Source organism: Sturnus vulgaris, chromosome 1 (assembly GCF_052056855.1).
Source record: "Sturnus vulgaris isolate bStuVul1 chromosome 1, bStuVul1.hap1, whole genome shotgun sequence".
NCBI lineage: Eukaryota > Metazoa > Chordata > Aves > Passeriformes > Sturnidae > Sturnus > Sturnus vulgaris.
The window spans coordinates 152,275,302-152,296,368 of record NC_142243.1 but is presented as its reverse complement, the minus strand read 5'-3'; the positions used below and the strand labels follow the sequence as shown (position 1 = coordinate 152,296,368).

The 21,067-nt window shown below is 40.8% G+C and overlaps 1 protein-coding gene across 3 annotated transcripts in view; it reads left to right on the top strand.

The window, feature by feature from the left end:
* The first annotated feature begins 595 nt into the window (after positions 1–595).
* Positions 596–21,067, top strand: part of TRAPPC9 (trafficking protein particle complex subunit 9) — a 447,339-nt gene continuing 426,867 nt past the window's right edge. The window contains exons 1-6 of one of the 3 annotated variants that reach the window (XM_088179749.1): positions 596–687; positions 2,398–2,998; positions 11,993–12,138; positions 14,232–14,360; positions 18,112–18,138; positions 19,314–19,435. In XM_088179749.1, coding sequence (XP_088035875.1) covers positions 2,415–2,998; positions 11,993–12,138; positions 14,232–14,360; positions 18,112–18,138; positions 19,314–19,435 — 1,008 coding nt within the window. In that variant the 5' untranslated portion in view covers positions 596–687; positions 2,398–2,414. Of the gene's footprint in view, positions 731–2,397; positions 2,999–11,992; positions 12,139–14,231; positions 14,361–18,111; positions 18,139–19,313; positions 19,436–21,067 lie in introns of all 3 variants that reach the window. The other 2 variants (XM_088179755.1, XM_088179758.1) reach the window with 2 other exon arrangements.

Below are 21,067 nucleotides of genomic sequence, written 5' to 3'. Positions count from 1 at the left end.
GGGGTACCTCATTGGTCTCTACAGCTTCCTCAAAGGAGCTTTTAGTGAGCTGGGGCCGTCCCCTTGCTGTGCCAATGGTGAGAACCAGAGGAAATGGACTTAAGCTGAGACAAGGGAAATGTAGATTAGGCATGAGAATTTTTTTTTCACTGTTCGATTGGTCAGGCATTGGAATACACTGCCCAGGGTGGTGGTAGAATCACCATTTCTGGAAAGATTTAAGATGTATCTGAGTCTGGTGATGTGGTTTTGGGGTTACAGTAGCAGTGCTGGGTTGAGAGTTGGACTGGATGATTCTATGACACCAGACCAATTTCGGGATTCGGGAATGCCAGGAAGGCTCACTTCGTTCTGAGGGCTCGAGCCCCTTAAGTTTTCATACAGCGTCGGCTGAAATTTACCATCCAGGTGAATCAGTCATTCATCCACTCCTTTTAACGCCTTCCTCTTGGAGGAATACCTCGTGTTCACAGGCAGAGGCTTCGAGTCCCCGTGGAAGCCCCGGCATCGGCACCGCGGACGACGGCGGAAAATCGCCCGGCTCCCCTCAGGACTCTCCCGCCGTGTCCCGGCGCGCATGCGGGGCGGAGCGGCCATTGCCGTCAGTTCCGGCGGCAGCGGGGCGGCTCCTGTCCCGGCTGTGAGTGCCGCTTCACCACCCGGCAGCCGCGTCCCCCTATCCCGGCTGTGAGTGCCGCTTCCCCCGGCAGCCGCGTCCCGTGTCCCGGCTGTGAGTGCCGCTTCCCCGCTTCCCTCCTGGCAGCCGTGTCCCCTGTCCCGGCTGTGAGCGCGGCTTCCCCCGCCAGCCGCGTGCCCTGTCCCCGCTGTGAGTGCCCCTTCCCCGCTTCCCTCCCGGCAGCCGCGTTCCCCTGTCCTGTCCCGGCTGTGAGTGCTCCCTCCCCGGTTACCGCCCGCCCCCGCTGCCCAAAGCCCGGCTCCTGCCCGGGCTGTCAGTGCCCCTTCCCCGGTTCCACCCGGTAGCCGCTCCCCCCCAGAGCAGCTCCTCGCACCTTTCGCTGCCCCTGACGGGGCTCAGGGGGGTGTGCGCCCCCGCCGCGCCTCTGCTGCGCTTGGCTCTTCTGCGGTTCATCCGTTTTCCCTGCTGAACCTGGCCAGCGCTGGGGACAGGGGAAGGGAACAGCTCCCACCCGCTGCGGCCTCTGCCGGGGAAAAGTGTCAGGACAGCGCTGCTCCGCTGGGAATGGGGCTGCACCGCTGGGAATGGGGCTGCTCCGCTGGGAATGGGGCTGCTCCGCTGGGAATGGGGCTGCTCCGCTGGGAATGGGACTGCTCCGCTGGGAATGGGGCTGCACCGCTGGGAATGGGGCTGCTCCGCTGGGAATGGGGCTGCTCCGCTGGGAATGGGACTGCTCCGCTGGGAATGGGACTGCTCCGCTGGGAATGGGACTGCTCCGCTGGGAATGGGACTGCTGGGCAGACCCCGGGCAGTTCGGTGGGAGAAGGGAGGCACAGTCCGTAGTTCTCAGGAGCTCCTTCTCTCAAGGCAGCTGCTTCACTGTCACTTATGTCCCCCTGGGCTCGGAACTCGTCTTTCTGCTTGTAAAACCAATTGTGCCGAGTCTAGAGCTGAGATGTGTTTGTTTTGTTTTGCTTTGTCCGTATGTTTGTTTTTGTGGAGGTTTGGGGTTTTTTGTGTTTTTATGGTGTTATTTACGGTTCAGGGCTTTGGAGCTGAAATTCAAGAAGGGATCAGTGGTGTCCAGGAGGTCTCAGACATGAAAGGACTCAGGGATGTGCATCTTCTTTCAAGACTCAGCTATAGTGCAGTAATCGGTTTTAGAGAGCTCAGGAGAAAAGGGATTCTAAATACTTAAGTGTAAAGGCAGAAAACATTATCTGATCCTTACCCATGTGTGTTTTGAGAAAGCAAAACTTCGCTTTTCCTCAAAAATAGGTGTTCTGATCCTGATTTTCCTCTGCTTTGGCAACGTGCAAGCACTGACAGCTGTGTAACGTTTGGTGATCCCGGTTTGGTGCTTGTTTACATCTCACTCCACACAATTTTGCATCTTTCCCCAGGAAAATGGGACTGAAGAGCCTGAGTCTGACAGGCTCTTCTGAGCTGGTATTTCTGCCCAGTGGCTGTGGTAGAGACTTGTGCGAGCTGGTTTGTGTAGCTGCACGGGGAGTGAGATTCCCTTGGAAAACCCTTATTTACAGATTTTTGTTTGATAAGTGACTAAAAGTACTCCTTGTGCACAGGGTAACATCAGTAGGTTGCATGGTTGAAGATTTAGTAAAATAATGAAGCAAACAGTGGTATTTTAGCACATAAATTCACGATGCAGAAGTGTTTAGCGTCGGAACCCTGGTTTGATTCAGCAATCCCGTGTACTTCTGAACGTTAAAAAATAATACGCATTTTTCTTTCACTAGCCTGCAGTTGATGCAAAATGAGTGTTCCTGACTACATGCAGTGTGCTGAGGATCATCAGACCCTCCTGGTCGTGGTTCAGCCCATTGGCATTGTACCTGAAGAGAGCTTTTTCAGGATCTACAAGCGGATTTCAGCCGTGAGCCAGGTTAATGTGCGCGACTCGCAGCGAGTGCTCTACATCCGCTACAGGCACCATTATCCCCCGGAGAACAACGAGTGGGGGGATTTCCAGACACACCGCAAAGTCGTGGGGCTGATCACTATCACTGAGTGCTCTTCAGCAAAGGAATGGCCTCAGACTTTTGAAAAATTCCATCTTCAGAAGGAAATGTATGGCTCTACTCTCTATGATTCCCGGTTGTTTGTCTTTGGGCTTCAAGGAGAGATTGCAGAGCAGCCCCGCACAGATGTAGCGTTTTATCCCAGTTACAACGAGTGTGAAACTGTGGAGAAGAGAATAGAAGATTTTATCGAGTCCCTTTTCATAGTGCTGGAGTCCAAGCGTCTTGACAGAGCCACTGATAAGTCTGGAGACAAGATCCCCCTGCTCTGTGTTCCTTTTGAGAAGAAGGATTTTGTAGGTCTGGACACCGATAGTAGGTAAGCAGCTACTTTTGTCAGCTCACAGATCTTAAAAAAACACATCTGTGACACTTGCCAGCCTTTAGGATATGCCTATTAGAAACGACAAGGTGAGCCTTGTTCCAGCAGAGGCTGTGCCCTGATCTTTCTGTGTTTGCCTGCTGTAGTTTTAAGAGAATTTAACTTGTAGTCTCCCTGTATTTCATGTTCTGAGCTTGTTTATACATTTAATTGATGAAGCTCATCAAATAGCAGAAAGAAGTCACAGGAGTGATTTGACAGATTCTGCTGTAATGAGACTTTTTGCTGGAAAACTTCCAATGTTTTATATATACACAGTACTAATAAAAAAAATTCAGTCAGCATCAATGAAACTATTTTTATATCATGTTGAGTAATATTTGACTAATCCTTCTTACTGTATTTTTTCTCTTTAGACTTCTGTCTACTTTTTCATTCTATGAGACAATGACTGTTTATTTTGATGATGAAGTCCAGCATCTTTCCCTGTCCTTCTTTGTTTTATATAATTATTTGTTATCGCTTTTTACCTGTCTTTTTTTGCTACCTGTTTGTTTTTTTTATGTTTAAGTTTCCTCCCCCCATTTTTCATTCCTCCTCATGTGCATACTCATCTCAGATTTTTGTGTTGCATAGCTCCTGTGCAAGGGATAAGTAATTCTGGCTTGATAGCTACAGGCAGGTGCAAAATCTGTTTGCTGCTTAAAGTCAAATCCAGGGGATGGAAATAACCACCTTTTGTCATGGCAAAGACAGTGGGGAGGCCCTATCAAAACTCAGGCTGTGTGTGGAAATAATGGTGTTTAAATCTGTGTTGTACTGTAGGGATGTCAGCAGAGGTTATTAGTGTGTGTAAAAGCTCAGAGGTATCCAGGCAGGTTTGTTTAGCTTTTGGATCACATTCATCAGCTCTGCCTGCACAGTTAGTCCTGGCCATGGAAACTGGAAGAAAACATCCCAGCTTTCTAATTAGTTTGAAGCCTTTTCTTAAATTATCTGTGGTTGCTTGAAAGACCACCCAGTGCTCTGCTCCTCTTTGCTGAGCACTTGAACTGGCTCTGACTTGTTGGTCCCTGGTTTGTCCCTACACTCTCATTCAGTTATCAATATGAATTACTGTGTTACTGCATTTGTGTGTGGGTGGTAAAGTTGTGAAGACTGGACAAGCCTTTTTAGAATCTTGTCTTTAATTACTCAGTTTGAATGAAATTTGGCTGAATGTAATCAAAATTTCCTGTTCCAAGTAGGTAGAAAATGTCATTTGTTGGCCAGGAATCTCAAAATCAGAATTAATTCGGCTCTTCAGTTGTGTCTTCTAAAAACTGTAATTTGGAAATCAGTTTCTTAAATAAATGACTTATTTCTGAGCAGTGGCTGTGTAGTAACTAGTGGGAAATACTCCTTGTGAAGTTCTGAACTGGTGGGGAGCTCGAGTGACAGCAGAAGGAGTTCCCACACATCTCCAAGCAGGTATTTGATGCTGTTGCAGTGAGGAGTTCAAACACATTCAGTGTGACGCTTCAGTTCTTTGCAGAGTGGAAGGTGTGTGACCCTGCCTGTGTAGACACAGGGGTTTATCCAGAGTTAATCACTGGCTCAGCTCTGCACACACCCTTGCTGGGAGGTTTGAATACCAAACAGGTTTTCAGTAAGTCTGGATCAATGGATGTACTTGAAATGTTTGCTGCATCAAACTGCTTGAGGAAAAGGTGTTAAATATTCTAATTTTTCAGTTCAGTACTAAGAAGGTTCTTCAGTTCTGTTTGGCTGTGGAGTTAGTACTTTTTGGATTGTTTTAAAACTTAAGGTTTATACATTAAAGCTTCAGAAAGCTGAATGAAAATATGTTCCTAGTTTCTCTGGACAGGAAGCTTTCTAGGCACCTTTCATGTAGCCTGATGCATCTCTGCCCTCTGTTCTAAAGCAGAAACCATTGAATAAGCTTGAACTCAGATCAGTTTGTTAAACTAACTTACACTTTCAAGCCAAAGTCTTTGGATGTGAGTTGGTGATAATAACATTGCATTTTATTACTTGTGAGTTTTTTATTGCTTGGATTGCAGTTCACAGGATTTTATTTTAGCACATTCCCTTCTGTAGTGACAAGATTGACTAATTGAGGGAAAGCACTGCATACCAGGGAAAGACAGGGCTAGGAACGACCTTCTTCAATAGAGGCCAGTTTCTGTTTTTGCAAGATTGGATCTGTAATTCTGTTCAGGGAGGGCTCAAGGCTGTTTGCATGCAGAAAGTGGGTATGAGCACATCTGGTAGAACAACTTTTGCTACTTTGTTGGTTTTGAGTCTGTCAGCATAATGATTCTACAGAAAGAAATAAAAACATGATAGTATTGAGATATAGAGGCAAATGAAACAGCTTTTTCTAGGTGGAAATTTCTAAAGGGTTAAAGGCAAAGAAAGTCTCTTGATCTTTTTTTATATACTTTCTGTCTATTTGCAATTTTTGTATATAATGTATCCCAACCTCCCAGTCAGTGTGCAACCAATTACTAGAAAAGCACAAATGTTCTCTATTAAATAGGTGGCAGAGAAGACACACTCTGTTCTTGTAACAGAGGGTGTGCTTCTGCTGCTGTAACTGGGGATACCTACTTAGGCTAAATAAGCATATCTTTTCCTTTAACTTCTAAAATTAAATTTAATGGCAGTGTGTAGCAAAGGTCAAATTAACTGTGTGGTGCAGCTGTAACCTGGATCAATTGGGATGATAGGGGGAAAATATGTCAAGAATGGGCCACGTAATTCCGATCATGTGATTTAAAGACTAAGTAAAACTACTGAACGTAGTTTGTATCCTAAAAGATGCTCTTCTCCAGCTATTTTATAGTCAAATATTAAGGTTAATACATATGTGATGATCAGGGATACATATATAAACCTGATCTTCTCCCTCACCCAGTTAGAAGACTTTCATTAGCTTGGTTGCATGATAATTGCCATGGAAGCCAATCGATTGGCTTCTTTTAAGATGCAAAGTTCATAAATTAGGAAGATGAATTATTATTTCAAATAAGGTAATTCTTGGGAAAAGTGAGGATGATCTTTGTCTCTTGCAAGTTGCTTATGTAATGAGCAGAAGAGACACATTCCCAGAACTAACTGAGATGACAACATACACAAACTCACTGAATTTTTGTGTAGAACTTTTTTTGACTGGTAGAAAACTTCATGTATTAAAAATAGTGGGTTAAGTCCTAAAATGTTTTGAAGAAAGTACTACAATTTCTGTTTAACAGGACAACCTGAGAGGCTGACCTTGTTTTAATTCCTGGAGCATTCAGCTATGTGGGAATTTTGGCAGATTGATTTATTTTTTCTTTCTGTTTCTTCAGCTGTAAATTGGATAAAATATTAATGTGGTCACAGGGCTGCTGAGGATAATTGAAGAAGTTTCTGAAATCAGTTGCACTTGTTAGTTTGTAGAGGCTGGCAGATTGATGGAGAACAATGGAAACACGTGTTCTCAGGATAATAATGTTCTACAAACTGAAAACTAGGAAACATATGTGCCAGAAATACTGAAAATCCCCTTTGTTTTAAGTTTTCTATTTTATTTCTGTTTTCAGCTAAAAATAAACATACGTCAGTGTGATTGTAAATCTATTTGGATAAGCTCATTTTAATGTTTGCATCAGTTTGTGTCTTAGGTTCTTTCTTTTTTAATACTGGCATCATTTAATGCTGTGGAGGGATGAGGATGTAGGGCCCTGTTTATAGATGTGTCTTTCTCTACATGTCATAGCTGGGATTTGTGCACTGATTTATCAAAGTTGATGCTCTCAGTATGTGTATGTGGCTGTTAATTTTCTTTCTGTTCTCTGTCTTTCTAATTTCTGTTTTGTTCCTTTCTGTTTTTTTTCCCCCTTCTTCTCTCATACTGCCCTGTGAGTTTGTTGTTGGGTCTGAAAAGGTAGGATGTGATTGTGTATCTTTGAAAATAGTTAGCTTTTCTCCCATGTCCTGCCTCTCCACTTCGCCTTCATTGCATATTTTAGTGTTGCTTTTTATCTTTATTTTTTCAGTACACACAAAAATAATTGCTGCTGGAGCCTCACCACTGCAGTTGCCCCCTTTTGGCGCATTTGGCAATTATATTTGGTAGCAATGCTGAGTTTTTTTGTAGGACACACATAGTCTGCTTAGGTGGCTGCTGGCCTCTGGAATTTGCTTTATTTTTTGAACTCCAAAGCCATGAAGCTGTTGCTGCCTGTGTTTGATGTCCAAATTCAAAAGTTCTGGCAGTTGATCCAATGCCGTAGCTGTGTCTCTTTAAGTCTGGATAATGTTATGATTGGTGATACCTATAGCTCTGCATGCTAACTGGAATTAGTAGAACTTGATGGAAATTTTTGTTGGAGCATTTTGCATGAATACACTTTTTGAGAATTGATTTTGCATGTTTCTTGTTTTTAAATTTAGCCGAATTTTGAGGATCCAGAAATTCCGTCAAACTTGTTTCTGGATGGTTTGTAGTGAAAATAAATTCTGTCTTGAAATGTAATGCTGTTGCACTGAATTTTCCATAAAATTATGCTGGGATGAAAGAAAACAGCTGGAGATGAAAGAATAAAGCACATATCCTATAGAGCAAATAAGACAGAGATGGAAATCTAGTTCTTTGTGGTTCCTGGAGCAGATTTATTGTCCTCCCCTTTGAAGTGGTTGCAGTGGTGACTGGTCATGATTGTAGTGATTCCTGTGAATATTAGAGTGTGTTTGGTACAGCATTAACCCAATTAACTTTAGAAAATTAGATTTTAAACTAGTTCTGTAGTCAGTGGAATATTTCCCCGTGGTGAAGCCCTTCAGAAGAGGAGTTTGGGTGACTGACACCAAGGAGCATTCCATGGGTGGTCCTGCACGAGGTGGCACTGCCTTCCCTGGGGATGTTTCTGAGTGCATCACACTCAGGAAGGGGTTTTGTAGGGGGACACTTCAGGTGCTTCTTTGAAATTTAATGTTGTAAATGATGTATAGAAAAAATTAATAGGAACTGCTCGTGGCAGTAGGGTGCTGTAAAGAACTGGCCTAGTAAAAGGTTGTGTTTTACCCCAGAGGAAGTGGTTGTTAATTTACATGGGCTTCCTGTCCCCAAATAGATTAGGATTAAGCAGGAGAGAACCAAAATATTTAAACGGTGTTTAAAAAAAAAAACTCAGAGAGAAAACATCTGTAAGCTTCTCACTTTCAGCTTCTTCAGCTAAAGCTGTGAAGCAAGACTTGCTCAGTATTAAAACGAGCAATCATCATTTTATTCTGAGACATATATATATATATATATATATGTATATGAATGTGTATGTATACAGGACTTTTTTTCCCTTTAAATTTGCACCCCAGGATGGACTGAAGAGACATGAAGAAACAATGAGTCTCTTGGGACATGGTTTTAAGGGCCTGATATTGTAGATACTGGATTTTTTAAAAAGAGGCTTCCCAAATGTGAAGTGAATTAAGTTTTGCTGTCTGTGGCGAGTGGGTTTCGTTTCAATGAAGTCTTTGCCTTTTGTCTTTTTGGACGTACTTGAAGTGATTTAATTCATTGTACTTCATTGTGAGTGCCTAATTAAGACACAGTTTACACATTTGTTTTGTACAAACTTAAACTATCATTAGTGAGAAAATATTTTCCAAGAGGATGCCAGAGACTTGCAGGGACTGTAAGAGACAGATCCTGTCTTGGCAATACCTTGAAGAGCCTAAAAATAGGTGGAGTGAATTCAGTTTTTGAATAATTAATAGTAAATTTCTTCTTCACCAGGAATAAATTATCTGTTTGTCTATAAATAAGGAGAGTTTCCCAAAGAACATTGTTTTTATGAGCAATGTTTATTGATGTCTGGGTGAATAAATGCCTTCAAACTTCAGATATATTGACGTGGGCATAAATCAGCAGCAGAATTAGGTTAGGAAGAGCTGGTGGTGAGGCACTGTGATCGAAACTATTCTGGTATCAGGTCCTGATTTAGGAGTCAGGCATCATCTCTTTTCCTTTCCTGTAAGACTCGTATTTATCAACTTAATCATCTAGGTGGAAAACGTGGAAGAGCACTTATAAAGTATACTTTTGAGAGAATAAGAACTTGAATTTGTTCATAAACATAAAGATTGCTTGAAAGTGTAGAGAGAGAATTGGAAGCAGTAGCATCTTTGAAAGGAATTATAACTGTGTAAGGAAACAATAATTCTCCAATTCCACTACGTACGTAAAAAACAACAACAAAAAAGTTAAAGCAATATAACATTTACAATGTTATTTTCAATCTGGAGTGCAGAGAGTAGGAAAATCTGATTTATAACCAATTTAAGCTCTCCTGTGCAATGCTGATTCCAGATTACAAAGGCACTTTTCGATAGAGTTATTTTTCTATAACTCAAAGCTCAGACTGAATCTTGGTAAGATTTGGTGCCCTTCCATAGTTCATACAGAGCAGCTTTAGCTTTCACTTTGAATTTTCTTGCATTTTTGTTCTTAAAAGATCTATAAAATACACACTTGTTGAAAAATAAAAGACAAATATTTAAGTTCCTAACGCATCTGAAAGAAAAACAGCAACAGTTGTATTGAGCTTCATTTAATGTCAACACCTTCACATCAATTGTGAATATGGTATGATGGATCAGAAAAGTGCAAACATTTATAGAGGAATTATTTGTAACTTTTTAGATGGAGAGAAGCAATAGGAGACATATTTCTTGTCTCCTTTTATTATTTCCTTTTTCTTTGTAGACAGTAACACTGGTTCTGATAGCTTTTCTCTTTAGTTTTTGCAAGGCCATTGTCTGTACTTCTCTTTTTCAATTTCTATCCCCCATCCATATAAATCAGTTACTTTCTGTTCATCTCCTTTTCCCAAACCAACTGCAAGGAATAAGACATTATTTGGTGGCTGAAAAGATGCTTCTCTTTGGTGTAAACTACCCAAGCCAAACTGATAGCCTTGAAGGCAGATAAACCAGTAACATGTAATTGTTTGGATTCTTGCCATTCCTCCTGGCCTTTCTGCCTTCAAATCTAAAGGAAATAAATGAATGTCCTTATTCCTACCCTTGTATTTCGTATGTTCTGTGCCTCTTTTCCTTTTATCATTTCTACATTCCAGACTTCATGAAGACAGTTTGTTCAGATGCCTTATGGAGATGATTTCAGTGCTGTTTCAGTTCATCTCTAAGGTCCTTTGGCAAGTTCTTTGCTTGAAAAAAACCCCACTGCCCAAACCCAAAACATTGGCATTCCTCTTACAGTCAGGTCTCACTCTAGGGAATAAGAGTTCAGCATCTGGAGAGTGGGTGTAACCCTAGGGTTTTTTGGGTTTCTTTTTTGTTAAAGTTGTTCAAGTAGTCTCAGTAACTTTTTAAAAAATCACAGTCTGGTTTGGGTTGGAACAAACCTTAAAGATCATCTTGTTCCACCCCCTCTGCCATGGGCAGGGGCACCTTTCACTATTCCAGGTTGCTCCAGGCCCTGTCCAACCTGGCCTGGAACACTTCCAGGATGGAGCATCCACAGCTTTTCTGGGCAACCTGTTCGACAGCTATTCTGATGAAATTAATTAAATTGAAAAAGTATCACTACATCTCCTAAAAACTCAAATTTTACAACTATGTCAATACAAGATGGTTCTTTGTATTTTTACCAGATTCTTGGGACTTCATGTATACAATAAAGAATGACATCTGCAGCAATTACTCTAATTAAATTTTCATTATTGATAGACTTTCATTTTAGTTTAAACTATCCAAAGAAATAAGAGTCTATTTTTCCTTGGTGTGATGTGTGGAAAGTAAATTTGCATACCTCTCTGTATGTACTTAGAAGACACTGGTAGAACAACAGGGTATACTACTGAAAGTAACATAGATAAATTAATAAAATATCTAAGTTGACATTTAAATTTCTTCCTCATAAAACAACTTCATAATTATAGTGCAAGCACATTGTTGCCAGGGAATACTTTTGCAGGAGGGAGAGCAGGAGGATTGTTCATGGACTTGGGAGAGCAGAGTTATTCTGAATGATCACTTAAACCATGAGGTGCTTTCCAAGTCCAGTGTGTCTTCCTTTGGGTCTGTTATATTTCCTTAGCTGAAACGTACTAAAAAATAAATAAAACACTAAGATGAGTGCCTTTATCACACAGATTTATGCCCAAGTTGCCTTTTCAGCTGTATCAAGGTGTCTGTTGAATATATTCAGTAGACTTTATCTGTTCATTTGGGAAGAACATCACCCTTTATTTTAACATGTAAAAAAAGTAGGAGGAGAAGCCCTGTCAGCTGTTGCCTGAAGTGATGGTGCTTTTTCACTCACCATCCCTTTAAAAGAAGGGACTGGGAGCAGGGGGAGGTTTGTGAGATCTGGGGGGGTTCTGGGCCCCTGATGCCTTTGGGCTGTGTGTGGAGAGGGTCCCAGCAGAGGAGATGGAGGCCCAGAGCAGGATTTGGGAAAGGTCAGCTTTAATATGCTCAGAGCCAAAATGTGAGGAATTCCATGGGAAGCATCCATGGCCTTCTGGGATTTATTCAAGTACAGCTTCCTGGAAACACAAGAACAATCCATCCCCTACTGAGGGAAAGGAAAAAGGCTGAACAAGAGACCACTCTGGCTTAACAGTGAGCTTTTGGGTGTACTGTGAAAGCAAAATAGCAGCATGTCAGCTATGGACAGGCAGCCAAATACTCAGTGTAGTCTGCAGGAACCTTGCTTTGGGGGTTTTCAGGGCTTGTGACTCTAGGTCTAGGTAAATGCTGTGTAGCCAAAACATGTGATATCTTGCTTTTTTCCAGTATATCCTCAAATTGTTGGTCCTTTTGCATACTACGTTAGTTAGCATTCATATTTGCTTAGGGCCCCAGAGAGCAAACCAATGTTGATTTGCTATTGAAGATGAAAGAAAACTGACTTGAGGTGTTGATTACCCCAGCCAGGCATTCCCTGCCAGTAACTGAGGTGCCCCTGTCGTTCTGCAGGCACTACAAGAAGCGCTGCCAGGGCCGGATGCGGAAGCACGTGGGGGACCTGTGCCTGCAGGCTGGGATGCTGCAGGATTCCTTGGTGCATTATCACATGGCAGTGGAGCTGCTGCGCTCTGTCAACGACTTCCTGTGGCTTGGAGGTAGGGTTAGGTGGTGGCAGTAGCTAAACCCAAGTAAATCAAACTATCCACTGTAATTTCCTTAGGCATTGTGAAAAGTAGGAATTATTTAGTGAGGACAGAAATCTGGATTTCAGGTGAGTAAGAGTTGAATTGAAGCAAAAATTGGTCAATAAGACATGAGAAAGGAATGTGTTTAGGAAAACCTAAACAGGATAAATTATGTTACTGTAGTAAAGCATGTGCTTTAAAAAAATTGTGTCTGATTTTTTCATAATTCCTTGGAAAGTATTTGATTTTTATTCACTGTATAGGTGTTTTAAAAATATTTCCTATGGGTGTACACCGTGGACTATTGGGAAAAGATTTTTGCCGTTACAACTCTCAAAGCTGCAAGTGACTGGCATAATTTCCTTTCATGTTAGGTCCTAGGATTTGCTTTTTTCTCTTGCCTTTCCTCCATCCTTTCCTTCCTTTCTTTCCATACCTGCTTTTTGTTATTTATTGGCCATACAAATGATACAAAATGATCTTTGAGCACAATTTCTGCTTCTCAATTTCATATTCTTTCAGGAAAATAATTTTCTCCAGTTCTGCTTTTAGCTTTCTAATTCCACAAGAAAACCAATTTATCTTCCTAATGGCCCTGTAGATTACATGCTATGAAAACCTTAACACCTCTTGACCTCCCACTTCTTTCCTTCTATATTCGAAAAATTTAAGTGGCTTAAGATTCTTCAAATTCTGCCTAGAGATCTCCAGAGGACTCTTCCAATGCAAATAATTTGATAAGTCTGTAAGTCTGATCTCCTGCTTATATCGCATGCAGTTAAATCAGGTTGTTCAGGGACCTGTCCAGTTGAATTTCAGGTATATTTAACAAAGTTCTACAGGCTTTGAGCAACCTGTTCTAACATTTTGATGGTTATAATTTGAAAAAAAAACCAACAACAAAACATAAATTGGTCTCAGCTTAAAGCAGAATTTCTTGTGTCCACTTTTATTGACTCTCATCCAGTCACTGTCTCCATCTCTCCCCTACCTTCCCAATGGGTGTTTTAAAAGCAGCAGGAAGATCAACCTTGTTCAGCCTCTTGATCTGTAAGGCTGAGCAAGCCCAGTTCTCTCTGCCTCTCATATGCCAGGAGCTCCAGTCCCCCAGCCCTTGTGATGACCTCCCACCAGCCTTGCTTTGGGATGAGGCTCCTGCCAGCCCCTGTCTCCAGCCTGGCAAGTTCTCTGTGCATTGAAGGCCTGCCCTACTGCTCCCCTCAGTTTGATGTCACCCAGGAAATTTCTGGGTGGTGCTCCATCAATCATCCAGGCAGTTAATAAAGGCATGTGAGGGACTCCACTGGTCACAGGCAGCCATTTGGCTGATCACAAACCTGTGAGTCTGAGCTGATTTTCCACCTACTTTATAGGCCAGCTATCCCAATCTTCCTGATTTGGCTGCAAGCATTCTGTGAGACCATGTCCAAAAATGTTTTGAAAGCCAAAATACACAACATTCACTGCAGTTCCTTTGTCCACTGAGCTTGTCATATCCTCATCGGAGGCAGTGAGGTTGCTAGAGACTGATTTATCCTCAATAAATTGATGTGTGCTGTTCACAGACACCTTCTTTCACTTTCCTGCTTCCAGCAGGATTTCTGTGTAGCCTCTCTAGGGAGTTGATGTTGATCTATCTGTGCTGGTACTTCCTTCTCAAGGAAGATGACATTTCCCTTTTTCCAGTAGAAACCTCTCCCAGTGGGCATGAACCTGTTAGAGGTGATGAGGGAGTGGCCTTACCTTGGTCAGCTCTCTTGGCATCTTACCTGGTTTTGTGGAATTGCATCCAGTTGGATTAAGTGCTTTTCATGTGAGCTTCCTGTACTGTGACAAGTTCTTACACCTGCAAATTCTTTCAGTAGGGTTGGGGCAGTTGGAGCTCTGAGGATGAGCACACACGTAAAAAGCACGTTGAATATCTTAGAATTTTCCATGGTCTTTGTCATTAGACCTCCAATTTCAGGCATATTTTGTTTGTGTAAATAGACTTTACCACAGGATAACTTCACTTCTTGCAAATGTCTCTACTAATCTGTTGGCTTTTTTCCTTTTCTCTGCAGCTGCCCTTGAGGGGTTGTGCTCAGCATCTGTCATCTATCACTACCCAGGGGGCACTGGGGGTAAAGTTGGATCTCGCAGGGCTCAAGGAGGTTCCCTTTCTGCTGAGGCAGGCAACAGGCACAGGCCAGGTAAGGATGGCATTTCAGTTTCATTCTGTTTGCCACCACTAAACATCTGAAAACTTCTCCCTACATCCTAACTCTGTAAAATTATACAGATGACAGGATTAATCAGAGAAGGGAGGTCTAGGGCTTTTGATTTCTTCACCTGATTGTTAGTGTCTGTGTTAATTTGAATTTTACTGGAGGAAATACAGACAGTTTTTATAAAATATGATCTGGCAGAGCTGCATGTATTAAAAAGAATTAAATTTGGTACATTTTATTCAGAGCTCTTTTGCTATTCTAAAGTCAATGAGTAATAAATATTTTTTTAAATGAAATGCCAGTAAACTAACGTAATTTTTAAGGTTGAGTATACTTTTTCTAAACTCTTGGACTGCAAAAGAGATGGCTGAGAATAAATATGAGACCAATCTGTAATACAGTGAACATGGTGGAAAAGGATGAGTAGAGATCAAAGGTTCAGTGTTTCTTTCAAGAGAAGAACTGGAGAACATCCAACAGAGCTTAGCAGATTAAAGGAATTGCTCTTTATCCAGCCTACAGGTATGACATGGAATTCCTTGTCATTCAGAGATCTGGTGGTGTGTGTGAGAGAGGCAAGGCTGCTGTAGCTCTATGTCCCCAGGCCCAGGCAGACAGGAGGCTGGGCAGGAATTCCCAGCAGGCCTGGAGGAACACACAGGGAACACACAGACAGCCTCAGCCTATCCAGGAGCTGCCCACTGGACTGCACCAGTTGCTGGCACTTCAACCCACAGGGCTGAGACCCAGAGCCCATTCCAGTTTTTGGTGCTTAGACCAATACACACACACACGTCCACTCCCCTCTGTTTTTCCATGCTTGTTCCCTAAACTGCCTCAGTCCCTCCTTCTCCTTGTGTTTGGCTGGCCCCCTACATCCCAGAAGGAATCTTGTACAATCCCAAGATGTCTTTCCCTAGAGTGAGCCCCATATCCCTGTAGGGAGTGACCCCCCAGTCTGTCTGTAAGGGGATCCAGAGAGCTGCTCCTGTAACTGAGCTGCTGGGCTTCACCCCCACACTGCTCTGTTGGCTCCCATTTGGTTATTGGGGTGCAGCTCATGGTCACTGATCCTCTCTGCTCATTTGTGTTTGTGCAGATGAGCCTGTCCCATAACCTGACACTTGTCACTTGTCACATGGTGTTACAGCTCCTGAAAGGTTCTGTGGCTGGGCTGGGGTAGGGAAATGGAAATACAACAGGCTGGGAAATGGAAAGACATTGATTAGTGTGAACTGCATGGGCCTTTGGGCTAACCCAGCACAGCTGCTGCTGGGTATGCATTCACTCAGCACTGAAACATAGCTGGGTTTAAGTGCTGGTGTTCTCTTGTGTGCAATGTGGTCAAAATTAATTCCTTCATCTAAAAGAAGCAACCAACCATCTTTATTATTTTATAAGTCACAATCAAGTAAAAGCTTTGTATTACCTTTATTATGAGCTGTGTGTGTTCAAATCAGAAAATTATGATAGTAAAATTACCTTATTTCAGGGCAGAATACTAATTTTTATACAATATCTAGTCATTAAAATCTATGCATTTGGTCCCATGACCTATGAATACATTTTACATTAGCTATTATTATTTCATCTGGTTAGTGAACTTTGTCTACTTTTCAATGAATATTTATCAGGAGATACTGCAATCTGTTTGTTTGTCATGGATACTCCTGGTTACTAAAGAAGGTAACAAATAAGTCACAGCTATCAGGATAATTGAATATAATTTGGGAATATTATTGTTGGGTCTCTATTTAAGTCGTCTAGTATTTCAAAGTTCAGTTTGCAAACTTGTTAGTGTAGTTGTATTTTAAAAATGTTTTAGTTTCACATGACAAGATTTTTCAAAGGATTTTTCTGTGAAGAAAAACTGATTACAGATTTTTCTTGTCATCCTTTGCCGATGAAAATATTACTTTGTGGCCCATTAGATACTGTTTTCTAACTCTAGTCATGATCTCTGTGTTTTGAAGTGTGAATTGCTGAGCTCTCTCTGGCCAAACAGCTGTTACAGTGATGTCATTTTCCTACAAAGTTTTCTGAAAGTTTCTTTTTATTACTGATTCCTGACTCTGCAGTGCCTTTCATACAAAATCTCTTCAGACTGCACCTTCGGTTATAGTCTCTTTCCCTATAATTGATTTTGTGAGGACAGTGCTTAATCTGGGGAATAAATTCCACTGTGTCTTTCTGTGGGATACAGCCCGAAAAACAGGGTTTCCAAATTCTGCACAAATCAAGAAATGTCACACTTGGAACTGACATTTGTGCCTGATTTTGAGGCATGTAGATATGAGAGTTACCTTTAGTGTGCTTCCTCTTGTACCTGGAATTGCACCTCTTCTTGTGCCTGTACTTCAGCCTTCACAGAATGAAGTTTCCTGCCAAGATCCAGCCAAGAGAAACATCTTCCCCTGGAATCCCTTGTGATTTCCATCATTTTTAGGCATTTAGGCATTTTTAGGCTACAGCATAGGACCTGGCTGCTCAGAAAACGGGGTGTCTGCTTTATGTAGAAACAGCTTTGGAAAGAAATCTCCAAAATACAAAGAAGCTTCTGCTCTATACTGTGGCTGCCCATCCCTGGAAAGTGTTCAGGGTCAGGTTGGATGGGGTTTTTGAGCAATCTGCTCTAGTGGAAGGTGCCCCTGCCCATGGACAGGGGCTTGGAGTTGGATCTTGATGGTCTTTAAGGTCCCTTCCCAAACCATTCTGTGAAAAGGGAGCTTTGACTTCTCAGGTACCTAAACACTTTTGTTTGTATGGGGACAGGTTTAAGTCGTGTCCCTTCAGATTCCTGGATGTGTCTCTGCAGCCTTTAGTGTAAAGGAAGATTCTGAGTTGCTCAGTTCCTCCTGGCCAGGAAATCTGATATGGTCTGTAATGGGATTTGTCAAACAAGATGAGTCTGGATTGCTTTATGCTTAGGTCACTGGCTGTTTTGGATTTCTCCACTGGATTTTATTTGTTGGGAGTTCTAAGATCTTGATTTTGTTGCCTGACCTTCCTCTTTCCCCAGGCAGAATTGTGAAGTGTTGGTGTATATTTGGGTCTGGATCTAAATCTCTGCTTCACTTGTCTGGAATCTGAGCAAATCAGCTCAGAAGGGAGGGTCTGTCTTGCTGATAAAATAATTGGTTTTGACTGCTTAACCCTTGATATGAGCAATCTTATTGCCATGTTTAACCAGAGTTTAGGGCAATGAGGTGTTCCATACCTGATAATCCAACTCTTACATGGACAGTCTGGCTTATTGGGTTGACATAACTCAAGTATTCAGAAAATTCGATGGAGAAAAATTAATGACAATTAAAAGGGGTAAGATTACTTGGAAATGTTATTCTAGAGTAGTGTGCAGATTAAATGAGCTCCCATAAGGAGATTTAAGTACTGTAGGTCCTGGCACTAACACTAAATGGACTGTAGTGGAAACCTGCTAACCAAAACAATAAAGGAAAAAAGATTTGGCTTTAAATTATACACTGACAATTCTGAAATTCTTCTTAGTATGTCTTAGAACTCATTGCAACTTTAAAGACTTTTACATTTATTTATTAAAAAAAATAGATTTAACATATGGTGACTTGAATTATAATTGGTAGTCCTTCACAATATCAGTGATAATCCTGATAAATCTGATGATTTTGTTCAAGCCTGATGTTATAAAACATTATAAGAACTTTTCTGGCTCTATTTAAGGCTGAAAAAAAATCATTTTTGTTCCTCCTTTTAGGGGCACAAGAAGTTCTCATTGATCCAGGTACATTATTTTCCTGCATGTTTCCAAAGTATTTTCTTGTATTACTTGATGTGTTTTGCAATTGTATAGGTATTGCCACTTGCCAGAACTACTAGTGATCCCTGATGCTTCAGATTTTGGCTATAAATGTTGAGAAATTATAGAGACTGAAGGGTAACTGGCACAAAATAAATGCTGTAATTCCCTGATTATGTCTCCATAAATTCTAATCAACAGGATTTCTTTCCACGAGTAGCAAGGGTTTTAAAATGTTTTTGAAGTGACCAACCTGAATGGTCATTTGTAATTCTGTAGTGTCATATTGCTCCCTCAGTCATCATGAACAAACATCTTTCACTTCCATAAAAATACTCTTAATTTCCAGATGTGCTTGGTCTGATTCCTTAAGGTTAATACACATTAAAAAAGTTGCCTTAGCATTTAAGTATATAAAGAAAAATTATTTTTGCTCCCTCAGTATATTCAGAAATACCTTTCACAGTAGTTTTAACTGTCTGTTGACAGTTAGGGCCAGCTCTGAAACACAGAGATTTTTTTTGCCATTTTACCAGGAAACCCCTTGGAGAAATAAATTAGTGTATAATCCTAAATAAATTACAGTATAATCCTACAGATTAAGTAGTACGTAAGAAGGTATTGAGCCTTGACAAACCTTTGATGTGTTTTCACTTTTATTATGTTAACTCCTCAATAAAATCAAGTTCTAAAAATAAAATTTTCATGTTCTTACTAATACCCCAGATTTCCTTGGCATCTCTTTCAAATTCTTATCCTTTATATAGACCCTTTCTGTCTCTTGCCTTCTTTCTTATATAAGAAAACCAATTTCTTACTGTATCATCTGAGCCTTTTTGTTTTCCTAAGGTGTGCTTTAGGAAAACCGTTTTAAAGTAAAAGAAGGAATAGTTCAAAGATAAAAAGCATCTATTCAGATATGGCCATAATATTATTTTAGCCATCTGTTATTTTATTAATAGTCTAAACATTCAGATATGTGCTAAAAATCATGATTATATTTGGTTTTTACTAAGTGAAAGATTATTTCCTTTATTTCTAGGTAGGACAAGTGTACTTTGTGTATTCTGTGTCAAGCCTAGCATACCCTAGCTTACTTTTTAGATATTTAGCATTTGCTAAGAGTCCTTCTACTCATTTCTGACCCTGTTCTGTTCTAGGTGCTCTGACTTCCAATGGGATAAATGCAGATACCAGTGCTGAGATAGGACGTGCCAAGAACTGCCTGAGTCCTGAAGACATCATAGAAAAATATAAAGAAGCTATTTCTTACTATGGCAAGGTAATCCTGCTTATTTTTAAATAAACACCTTAAGTTTTTTTAAACAGTGAACTGCTGAGGCTTTAGTTTTGGAGGATCATTTAAAGCATGGCAGTGAGGTTTGTAAAATAGGTTCCAGCTGTACTGGAGCAGTTTTTAGTTTTTTGTGCAACTGCTCAGAGCCTGAGATGGAAAAGGAGCTTAATGTCTGCAATCATAATCAGAAAAGAAAAAGGATTGTTTTGAACTGTGAAAATAATGGCTCAGTGACCACATCAACAGTAAAGATAAGTTTAATTGTATTGCAGTTGAGTTATTTAATCACTTTTTAATTTCAGGTATTTCTCTTATCTGATAAAGTATCTTTAGACTAAGCTTGTAAATATTTGTTACGGGCATTTTCATGTCCATGTTGAAGGGGGACTCTCCAAGTGAAACAAGTTTAATTGTGTGCATGAGTAATTTATGATCAGGAGCAATGAAAGGTGATAGTTCTGGGCACAGTGTCAGATAAATTAGAATCCATCAGTAAAACAATAACTGTCAAGGATGCATTCAGCTTTTTAATACATTTACCTTAAGGGTACATTGCTCATCTAGAAAGAGTGTGATGTCTCTGGAAGTATAAAATTATTGGACTTTGTTTGGCTCAGGGTAGGATATTTATATTTTGATTATAATATGCACTGTGCTCTCAGCAAGTAATAACTGTGCTTCACTGCAGCTCAGTTGGAGTAACAAAGAGCTTTGTGCCAGGACTGATTTATAACCTTTCAAGACAAGCACAGTTACCTTGTGTCTGTTCCAGACCTACGAAGTAACTCCTTGCTCTAATGCTGAGGAGGCAGCACTTTCTGAATATTTTTTATGTTCTCACTCAGCTGAAAAAACTTTTGTAGCACCTTCTAAAATAGATTCAATCTCCAGTGATTTGCTTTTGCTAGTATAAATGAACTAGAGAGGAATATGTGACAGCTTTGCTGGCATAACTCTTGCATTTTGTTATTGAACTTCATTTCCCCCATTAGTTTTCAAATATAAATACCTGAAGAGCTTATTTTGAACAGGAGGTGGGCCAAATCAAATATCCAGTATCAGTGTTGTTTGAGGAAATCTCCAAATCAGATTATCTGGCCGGAAAATTGCCTGTTTGTTATCTGAGCACAATGCACCATCTGCATTGTCTCCTTCGCATCCTTAAGCAAGCTAAATTACTAAACAGTCATTTACAGCAAAGGGTTTGCAAACAAGTACTGGAACATTCAGATTGGTTTTTAATTTTCTTGTCATCAGGAATATTGTTTTAACTAAAGAGAAAATGGATGCAGTAATAAAAATATTTGCATTGTAAAGGTAGAATTTATTTGCAGACGCAACACCCACAACCAACCATTTATATGAAGTTGTCCCAAACGATTCCAATATTCCCAGCTTTTCTCCTCATCTGAACTCTCAGACTGAAGCTGTGCTCTGTCTCAAAATGGGAGCAGTGGGTGAAGAGGCTGAAAACAGCTGTTTTGCATAATAATATTTTAGATGACACCTTAATTTTCACTTGGGCATATGTTGATAATTTAACAGTGTAGTCATTAGCATTAAGGAATTGCTGGGTTTGGAGGATGTGACAGCTGATTTATGTGCTGAGCAGAAGTG